Genomic DNA, 11,492 nt, shown 5'->3' with positions numbered 1-11,492 from the left:
ATTATGTTTCATTGAAATTTTTATTGTCTATGCATATCATGTAAAAAGAAATATAATAATCTGCTTTTCATGTCATTATACAGAAGCACAATGTTATGATAGTAGGAAGTTTTTTTAATAGAAAACTATGGATATATTTACCCAATGAATATAAATCATTTTAACAAATTTCTAGCAGAAATTTTCTTATATAACTATCTATTATATGGGGAAGGGAGATAAAAATAATTTCATGTTTTCACTTAATAGAAATATAGAATAAAAAGATTTGGTACTAGTCCTAAGAGTAAGAAGATTACTACATTTTATGCTAGAAAATCAGTGAAGGAAATGTCTTGGAAGGTGGGAGAAGTTGCTACAAGATAGTTATCTGAAGGGTATTTATGTTTGTGTTTATGAAGAGGAGAGAAGTCTAGAGAAGAGTATCTTAAAATGTGCTTACCTACTATTAGCATATTTCAAATTTAGTGAATCTTGCCCAGGATTACCTTGAGGGATAGCCTAGAACAGAGTAGAGCAGAAAACAGGATAGAAAGAAATTAGTTCATCTTAAGTACTGAGAGGACCTAAGATATGTGCACAAATCTCGAGACTAGAAAATGATTGCCATGTTTTAAATACTGCTAGAATGCTAATACGGCTAGAGTATAGTGATCTGGATGGAGATTTGTAGATGATTTTGCGGTGGAAAACAGGATCCTTTGAAATTACAAAACAAAGAACTACCATTCTGGAGTCTTGTTCCTCTACCAACCAGCTGAGTGAGCTTGGGCAAGTCATTAAAACTCTTTGTCAGTACCCCATGGCCTTGGGTGTCATCATTTTGTTGAAATGATTGTACTGGACACAAACACACTAGTTAGCAATGTTGATTTCTCCACCATAAAGAGGAGCAAAAAATCAATAAAACTCTCTCTTAATCCTTTCTCTCACTGGAATGTCTTCGACCATTGAGCAGAAATCTCTAAGAACAGACACAGTAGCAAAAGAAAATCTTGATATATAAACTGTTGTTTACTAATTCCCTTACTAATTAAGTTATCCAAAAGGTTTCTTCTAAACAACCTGGAACTTAGGGAGAAGAAATGTGAGGCATCCCAGAGAAAAGTTTTCTTTTATCAGTTGCATTAACATTGTGACAAAGGCTTTAGTTGATACTTTGCATTGTCTCGCTTCCTTTAATTTATTACACAATTATTGATGAATGGCCCTAGTTTAGGAAAGGACAGCTAGAGCAGATGCTTTAGTAGCAAGGAGCCACATAGGGTTTTTGAATCTTTTTATTTCTTAAAATTAGGTATGGGAACTCAGAGATTCACTAAACAATAGGAAAGAATGAAATTATGTAGTGTTTTTAGTATAAAACCACTTGTTAATGAATGCTAAAACATTGATAGCTTTATTCATGACAGTGCAAAATGGAAATGTTTCATCTCTTCATCAACAAATAAGAAAAGATGAATGATGGCATATAAATAAAATGAAATACTGCCAGCAATGAAATGGAGAGAACTGCCCATACATGAAACAGGATGGCTGAATTTCAATAGCATTAAGTAGAGTGAAATAACTAGACAGAAACATACTTTATCGTTATATTTATATGAAGTTCTAAGGTAGGTAAAATGAATCTATGGTGATAGAAATCATAGTTATTTGGCCTGGGGTACAGTGTGGGGTGATTTACTGCAAAGAGACATCAAAAGACATTTTAAGTGATGGAAATACTCTCTACTTGTGAGCTGTATTAACACAAGAATCTTCATTTTTTAAATGTTATCCATGCTCACTTGGCATTTTATTATACCCAAAACGTACCTTAATAATTTGCTCTTTTAACAAAATCAATGCAATTTGACTTTTTTTAAAGATTTTATTTTTACTTTTTCTCCACAAATCCCCCCAGTACACAACTGTATATTTTTAGTTGTGAATCCCTCTAGCTCTGGTACATGGGATGCTGCCTCATCATGGCTGGATGAGCAGTGCCATGTCTGTGCCCAGGATCCGAGCCTGCGAAACCCAGGACACTGAAGTGGAGCACACGAACTTAACCACTTGGACATGTGGCCGGCCCCCAATTTGACCTTTTTAGTGGTGTTTTTAATTTGTTTCTCATCAGTATTCCATGAACATATATAGCATTCATATAGACAAACTTTCAAAGGATATATAAAATTATGCTATATATGTATGTCTATAATTTACTTAATATATTTCCAAATTATATATTTAGTTTTCAGTATTTCACCATATTAGTAATGCTATTATGAGGATTTTTGTATATTTTAATAACTTGTATTACTTCTGAAGAACAGTTTTCCAGGAGCAAGTATTCTGCCTGATGAAGATATGCATGTTCAACTGTTTTTGGACATAAGACAAGAGATTTTGATTAATTACGTTCCTCAGTTCATGATACATTGTCCTTATTAGGCCAGGGAAATCTCCTCTCTTTTCTAAACTTATTTTTTTATTGCAATTTATTATGGGCTGAATTGTGTCCCACGAAAATTCATGTGTTGAAGTTCTAAACCTCAGTATTTCAGAATGTGACTGTACTTGGAGATAGAGCCTTTAAAGAGGTAATTAAGTTAAAATGAAGACATTAAAGTGGGTCCTAATCTAATATGCTTGATGTTCTTATAAGAAGAGAAGACTAGGGCACAGAGAGAGACACTATACGTGTACACAGACCCAGAAACGACCATGTGAAGACTAGCAAGAAGGTGGCCACCTGCAAGCCAAGGAGAGGCCTCAGAAGAAAGCAAACCTGCCAACGCCTTGGTCTTGGCCTTCTAGGCTCCAGAACCGAGAAAACACATTTCTGTTGTTAAAGCCACCCAGTCTGGCGTATTTTGTTATGGCAGCACTGGCAAACTAATACATCCTTCATCTTTATTACTATATCCAATTCTCTCTAGCATCATCAGGTAACCCTCCTAATGTATTTAATGGGAATCTGTTTAGGTTCTTGTGTTCTTACAAAATATGCATTACTCCCACATGCATGCATTTGTATTTTTCATAAATGACATTGTACCATACATCTCAACTTGAAGCCTTAAATTTAAGGCCTAAAGGGGAATGTCTTATCACAAAAAACAGGTTTTGCTGAAAAGAGGACTTAAGCCCCAAAGAATAGAATTGCCCCAGGGCAATTTCCTTTCTCCGTAATCCTGTTAGTCATGGGCTTGCTTTAGTAGCACATATAGTAAAATTTAAATGATACATAATTCTATTAGTACATGCATAAAATATCTAAATTATTCAGTGTTTAAAAAATTTATTTGTGTGACAGGAAATTTATAGATATGACACAGAGTTCCATTTTTAAATGTTGTGTTTGACTCTTCTCTACTATTTATCTTCTACTTTTTCTCATCTGAAATACAATCATAAGGTTAAGAGTAAAATAATAATTCTGTTACCTGAGGATTGTTTTTAGAGGACAAATTCTCCTTTTAACATCCACTTATCCCAATCTTTAAAACAATGACCCTCCTAATTGTCTTCTTTGAAGTAAATGTGGGGAACAAAAACAACAGACATAGTGGCGTAATGAAATTACTATCTAGAGATAGTTTATTCTAATTTCACAGCTAAACATTGATTTCTAGCTCTTCAATATTACGTTTTTCAATAATGAATCTATGAATGCAAATGAATTACTTTGGGAGACACACTTTAATCACTGTGCTCCTTAGCTTTCACAGAGTTGAACTCACTTCGATAGTGTAGGCCCAAATTGTAATAAGGACTGATGGGGTGTCTGGTTGAACTTCTAGATAGTGACCTTGTTAAGGAACCAACCCCCGTGGCATCTTCCCCAGGAGGAAAAGGCAATTTGTGGATCCTGCAATCACTTGTGCTTCAGAGTTTGGGTCTCAAATGTTTATAGGTCCCCATCAACTCCCATTGCCACAGCAATGTAGAGATTCTCCCTAAGAACCTGAAGCAGATTCTCCATTACAGGTAGGTAGAAAATATTTATCTTTCTTTTTGTATAGTGGCCTTTAGAAAATCCAAAACTATACTTTAAAATAGCCCACTTCTTTTTCATTTGGAAGGTACTGGGTAGTATATATAACCAAATAATATAATGATGAAGGCTTGCTTCCAAGATTTATAACTGTTTTGGGGAACACAGGGTGTCAAATTTGATACAAATTTTATATTTCCAAATTAGGACTGGAATTATGTATTATGTACTTAAGTTATATCACTAGTGAAATGATGGAATTTTGCTCACTGAGATTGTTCATATAATAGGTTTATTTCTGCAAGATTAGCTAAAATGAAAACACCATGTTTCATAGAATATCTCGTGAAGGAAAACTGGATACATAGCTACCTGAACTCCAAAAAGTGCTCCTTTTTGAGAACATAATTCTAGATCCCAAATTTTCTCAGGAAGACTTTCCATTAACTCTGAAAACAAACAGGCAAATGTATATATAGAAGAAGCATAAGTAATCAATGCAATAACGGAATGTGTTTAGATAAACCATCTCTCTTATGGTAAAATAACATGCCAACATTTTAGTTAATAGGAACTCCAACAAAAGGGCTTCTGTTTGAGGAAAGCCACTGCATAAGCAAGAGCAAGGCTTTAAAAAAGGCAGACTCAGAGCTGGCCTGGTGGAAGTTAAGTGGTTAACTTTACATGCTTTGCTTCAGTGGCCCAGAGTTTGCAGGTTTGGATCCCTGGTGTGGACCTAGCATCACTCATCAAGCCATGCTGTGGCAGCATCCCACATACAAAATAGAGGAAGATTGGTAATGGATTGGAGATTGGAGATCAAGGCCAATCTCCCTCATAAAAACAATAAAATTCAGACGGGTAGATTCCTGGTTCGATAGCACATAACTTCTATAACATTGTCTAGGAGGAAATAAAACCCAGAAGAAAATGTTCATTTCCTCGGTTGCTTTCAGTTCCACTGACCTAAAATAGGATGTTCAAAAATCAATTTATTTTCTTTATATTCTGCCTTATAATTTTACAATGAAAATTCTAAGAGCATAGAATCTACTTCTATATACATTTTTAAAGCTATTATTATTACTCATTAGCCATGAAACATCTGTGCTGATTTAAAGACAACTCATCTATCTTCTTACCCTCTCTTTACTCATTAGCATTCATAAGAAGAATGTAAATGACTAGAGTATGAACAGGAATGACATTCCTAAATACTTCAAAATCAAGTTTGTTAGCTTCTTTTGACTATATTCTTTTCCTGTTTCTGACTGCAAGGGGCCACTGCTACGAATGGTAGGCAGGCTTGTTTTAGATAACATGCTACGTCTCACAAATAAGTGGAATAATCTCAGAGGAATTAATATGAATAAGGACATAGAAGGCCAGAGATGAAATTGTATGTTCAATATGACTGGAAAGGTGATATAGACCTGAATACGGAAAGCATTGAAAATGAGGCAAAAGCCTATTTCAATTATCCTAAAAAAAATAGCTCTGATTACATGTCTTAATTACTCAAAAAGCTTTAATGGCTGTCATTAGCATACCACGAAATCTGAGAGAATCATGGCATAGACACCAAGAAGGATACAACAGGTAATGACAGTGTTACTGAAAGCTTGACCTGAGAAAATAGAAGAGGATGCTTAGGTAGGTCTGGAAAGTATTAATGGAAATTGGCAAACAATACCACATGGAACTTTGAAAGAGAAAATTAGAGAATGGATATGTTTGTGATTTAAAATGTTTGCTTTTAAAAATTTCTTATTGCAATTTAAAATAAAGTATATAACCAGCAACACAGTAGATCTCAGTGCAAATAGAGGAGCTAATGCAATTTGGTAGAATTTTTTATGGCTGATAGTGGACATGTTGGAAAAGGGAGACAATGGAGAAACTGAAGGCTGAAGATAAAATTTTAAAAACTGTAATCCCAGAGATGGCAAAATGAGAAAGAGGCATGAGAAGCAACACAGAGGCAATATCCTCTAGCGTAGTGTTGGGGATAAAAGGAAAACTATAGTCTTAAAACAGAGGGTTGTCCGTCATTGGAAAAAATGCAAATTGATTGAGAAACATATTAGGAATTTATGTTACGAATATTTAAAAAGATCTTGAAATAGAAGAAAATAAATATGGTATCATCATCTAGGTTGTGGTTTCTAAAGTTTGCAAGCCTAACCACACCAATGTCCTCCAGATGTAAATATTAGCCTAAATGACTGTTTAAATATTTCATAAGTACTGAAAGCTTAACATGTTCAAAATATCACTTTGAGCATTCCATTTTAAACCAGGTCCTTTAATATGCCACAAATGTCATGATCATTGACCCGGTTGCAAAAAAATCACTAATGTCTTTCTGTATCTAGCACCATATGTCATTCCTTCATATGTCTCTCATATAATTAATAATATTAATTATGCTGAAGATGTTATCTTGTATCTGTTCCCAAGAGTTCAATGTACCTTCTTCTATCTCCAGCATCTTCGCTTTGGCCCAACTCAACATTACCTTTCAGCAGGAATCGTATAACAACTAACTGACTCATTTTTAAAAAAATTTGACTCATGATTTATGCCGCTTTCCAATGCTATAATTCATTATTGTCATAAAAGCAAGAGTAAAACTTTTTAAAACTTGAAACTGATCATGTTTACCTGTCTTAAAACTTATCAACGTCTAACAATTTACTTTGAATAAAATCTAAATATTTATTGTGACCTACATTATCTGATTCTAGAAATTCTCCACTTCCCCATTATTATCCATTCATATTGATCTCCATTAAGTTCCCCCTCAAAAACAAACAAACAAAACCTCCATTATTTCCTACTCCAGAGCAGCATTTTCAGGAAATACACTCCTGTCTGGAATCTTGGAATGTTCCTCCCATGATTTATTAAATAGTTGGCTCCATCCCATTTTTTGAGTTGTAGCACACGTCACCCTCTCAGAAAGGCCTTCCTTAACGTGCCAGGCGAAATAATTTTCTCAGGTTACCCTGATGCATCTTTTTGTTAAAGTTCTTTATTACACTTACTACAATCTACAATTGACTTGTTTACATGTGTCATTACCAGCCTTTTGTTTCTTCCTTATCATTAACATAGAATGCCCATGAGGTGAGGGATGAGTAACTTATCTGAAGCATGAGTATTTCCTGGCACAAATAGGAAATCAGCAGATACTTGGTAAATGAATAAATAGGAGGATGATTCAAAGAAACTCAGGGAAAGAATGTTTGGTGTCAGAAACAAACTGATCTCAAATACTCAGCAGTGTTAGAAGTTATTTTGGTCTTATTTTTCTGATTCTGTTTACAGTTTCCTCCTTCTTTTTTCTCATTGCAGAATAGCTTTCTGTTTCTATTCTATCCTTCTGTAGACGAGATAATGTCGGTAACCCTGGGCTTTTACGATTCAGACACTCATGATACATACTTTAAAAAAAACACTTTATTGAGGTATGATTGACATATAAAAGCTATACATGTTTAATTTATACTACTTGATGAGTTTTTAGTTAACTATACATCCTTGAAACCAATACCCCAGTCTATGTCATAAGCACATCATTCATCTCTCTAAGTCTCTTCCTGTCCTCTTTCTTATTATTTTGTGTGTTTTTATACTTAAATTTTTGGTGCATGGTAGATCTTATGTTAAATGATGATATATTATTGATTCTCTGGAACTGATTACAAATCTTCAGATAAAAGACTAGGACAGGACGTTTTTGGACCAGGTGCCCCCCAAAGGAACTATCAATTGTGATTAGAAAGAGGCTGTAATAGCCTTATATAAGAACAGAAGACCATTCTTCAAACAAAAATCTCTAGAAAAATATTCAATCGTATTATAATATCATACAAATTCTTTAGCAAATATATGCAATGTAATTATTGTAGAAGTCTTTAAAATAAGGATGTTTATTATCATTATAATAATGAAAAATATAAAAATGTGAAAAAAAATCAAGAAACTGTCAACTAAAACCTAAAGCCTGACTTTTTAAATTAATTTTAAAAATAATGCTATAAAACTATATAAATAAAAAATACTGGGTAATAATAAAACCACAGTAGAAATGATATGAGGAATTGCATTGACTTGTAGGGCAAGAAGGAAAAGTGATATAAGAGAGAAGAAAAAGGAAGTTGTATCCAATAAGGCAAGTGTGATGAAATTTCAAAAATAATAATATTTTCACAGATAGTGTTTTAAAGCTGAAAAGAGAATCAATAAACTCAAAAATAGATCTGAGAACATATCTCCATGTATTTTTGTCTGAGTTAATGAAATGGATAGTAAGAAAAAGCAGTTAGCAGATGTGGATTGTAGAATTTGTTAGTTCAATATACATCAAACAGAATTTATAGAAAGATTGAAGAAAGAAAATGGATCAAGATTGTTGGTATATCATCTATTCTTGAGAAAAAGCAAGAAATCTCAGATTAAGAAATCACACAGCAACACAGAATTAGTTGGAACATACAATTTCTGAAACCGTTCTCATACTGCATGCACGAGACATAGGAATTGAATCATGGCTTCCATTGTTTGCAAGCTAATAAGATATTCATAATTTAACAAAATTGTGAGGAAGCAAATCCGTAAAATATGCATGATGCTGAATCATCTATTTAATTTACCTTACTTGCTTGTTCTCTTTACCAAATGATTGCACATTTTTTATTTGATCTAGAGCCCTGAGTTTAATAACTGAGTTAGATTAATACATGATTGCAGAAAATCTCACTCAAGTAATATTCCTTGCCATCTAAAAGCAGGCCTAGAAAAAATGCCTTAAAATTTGTAACCACTTCTTTTCTTCCACAAATAGATGAATTTATAAACTCTTACATGGCTCCTGGAAATTTCACCCAGGTCACGGAGTTTATTCTCACAGGTGTCTCAGACCGTCCAGACCTCCAGATTCCACTCTTCTTTGTTTTCCTGGTCATCTATGGACTGACTGTGGCAGGGAACCTGAGCATCATCACTCTCACCAGTATTGACTTTCAACTTCAGACCCCCATGTATTTCTTCCTCCGACATTTAGCTATCATAAATTTTGGCAATTCTACAGTCATTGCCCCTAAAATGCTAATCAATTTTTTAGTAAAGAAGAAAACCACATTCTACTATGAATGTTCCACCCAACTTGGGTTGTTCTTGGTTTTCATTGTAGCTGAGGTCTTCATGTTAGCTGTGATGGCCTATGACCGCTATGTGGCCATCTGCAATCCCCTGCTCTACGTGGTGGTGGTATCTCGTCAGATCTGCCTTCTGCTGGTATCCCTCACGTACCTCTATAGCTTTTCCACAGCTGTGGTGGCTTCATCTTCTGTATTCTCTGTGTCTTATTGCTCTTCCAATGTCATCAATCATTATTTCTGTGATACTGTCCCTCTGTTAGCATTGTCCTGCTCAGATACTTACTTTCCAGAAACAGTAGTGTTTATATCTGCAGCTACAAATTTGGTTTTTTCCATGACTGTAGTTCTCATATCCTATTCCAACATCGTCTTGTCCATTCTAAGGATACGTTCCTCAGAAGGAAGAAAAAAAGGCTTTTCCGCATGTGCTTCACATATGATGGCAGTCACAGTTTTCTATGGGACACTACTATTCATGTATGCGCAGCCTCAAACTAACCATTCAATGGATACTGATAAAATGGCTTCTGTGTTTTATACACTGGTGATCCCCATGCTGAATCCCATCATCTACAGCCTGTGGAATAAGGATGTGAAGGCTGCCTTAAAGAGATTTCTGACAAATCCATGTTCTTTTAAATAAATATGATTTTAGAACTCTATTGTTAAATGAAGAGAGCATTAAGAGAGGCTGCCATTATGTCAGAGAAAGCAAAGATTAGGTGGCTGACTTAGAGGTTTACAAGAATGTCATAATCTTGGGAATAAAAGGGGTGAAAATTTAGGAAGCAGTGATTTAAAAAATAAACTGAAGGCCTTGGTGTTATGAGGTTAATATAGAAAGAAAGTATTATTCACTAATTTCGCCAAGTAGTACACTGGTGGATAGATTGAAAATGATATTTCCAGGTATCTGGAGTGATATATGTCAAAAAACACATAAGATTTATAGGTGAAAGTATAAATCTTAGTGAATGAAAATGTTAAAATAAATCATTTAAGAGATCAGAGGACCCTAAAATCGAACACAGAAAGTGACAAAACTATCTACTGTATTAAAAATACATGAAACAATTTCCATGAAGGGGTGGGACAAAAGGTGCTGACCTAGTAATAATGGAAATGAATGGAGTATGTAAAACTAAAGGCAAAGTAACTACATGTGGTACTATACTCTAGTTATAAAGTTAGTTCCCATGTGGACATGATTTAACAATTCTGGAACATGTATACTGGAATTAAGCAACTAAGTAAATGGGTGAAAAATAGTGGGGGCAGGTTTCTCATTGTTGGGGTAGGAGGTTACAAAAGACAAAGAAAAGAAACCAGGATGATCCATATGATAATGGATAAGTGTCACATACAGAAGCATGAACTCATGCTCAGCATACTATAGATACTGTGGATTGTAAACAAAAACAGTTATAGATATGTATAGCCACAGAAGTTAGGATAGGCAGTGTATTTCATTTCTCTGTAAGCTGAGAAGGTCTAGAATCTTGTGAGCATTTCGCTAGTAACAAGCACATGTGCTGCCCAGATATTAGAATCCTATAACATTTTTTAGTATAAGGAACCAGGGCTCCTGTGAAATTTGACTGATACTAGGACTGTGTGAGAAATTTATATGATGAGAAAAGAGCATATTACAGCGTCTGAAATTAAGAAAGTACTTAGAAAGAAAGAGAGGAAGAAAGGAAAAGAAGAGGAAGGAAGGAAGGACAAAAGAGAGAGAAAGAAAGAAAGGAAGGAAAGAAGCAAGGAAGCAAGGAAGCAAAGAAAGAAGGAATAAAAAGAAAGAAAGAGAAACAGTGATAGTGTATGTCAAAATAACACATGAGCCGAATGAACATGTTTCCAATGGCCTAAGCCAGACAATTTGAGTAACAAAGTAGAATTTTATAAGTGAATTATTATCCATGGTTTTCCTCCCCAACCCTCAATACCCCAGTCTAATCATGAGAAAAACATCAGAAAAAGCCCAATTGAGGGATATTTTAGAAAACACTTGATCAGTACTCCTGAAAAATGTCAGCGTCATTAAAAAGCAAGAAAAATCTGAGAAACTGTGACAGCCAAGAGGAGACTAAGGAAACATGAGGACCAAATGTCATGTTCTCTCCTGGATGTGGTCCTGGGTTAGAAAAAGGTCATTGGGTAAAAAATAAGAAAGTCTGAACAAAGGAGGTAATTTAGTTTATTAAAAACAACAAGAAAATAAATCTGATATTCATCAAATCATTCTGGTGTCTGAGTCTTACTATGGCATGCCCAACTTTTCTTCATTATCACTAAATGGACTTTTAATTCAAAACTAAACATCTGAAAAGTGCACCAATATATAT

General features: G+C 34.5%; 1 protein-coding gene across 1 annotated transcript; it reads left to right on the top strand.

Annotated features, from left to right (window-relative positions):
• Positions 1–8,851: 8,851 nt before the first annotated feature.
• LOC106835853 (olfactory receptor 8J3-like) lies at positions 8,852–9,790 on the top strand. Its single transcript, XM_070487475.1, has one exon. The coding sequence runs from the start codon at positions 8,852–8,854 to the stop codon at positions 9,788–9,790; it is 939 nt and encodes a 312-aa protein (XP_070343576.1).
• The last annotated feature ends 1,702 nt before the right edge of the window (positions 9,791–11,492 follow it).

This window comes from Equus asinus, chromosome 17, assembly GCF_041296235.1.
Source record: "Equus asinus isolate D_3611 breed Donkey chromosome 17, EquAss-T2T_v2, whole genome shotgun sequence".
Lineage (NCBI taxonomy): Eukaryota > Metazoa > Chordata > Mammalia > Perissodactyla > Equidae > Equus > Equus asinus.
The sequence above is the reverse complement of the archived record's forward strand: the minus strand, read 5'-3'. Positions and strand labels throughout refer to the sequence as shown.

Bases quoted from the DNA above. Each gene is read 5' to 3' on its own strand.
- LOC106835853 (XM_070487475.1), top strand. From the start codon at position 8,852: ATGGCTCCTGGAAATTTCACCCAGGTCACGGAGTTTATTCTCACAGGT.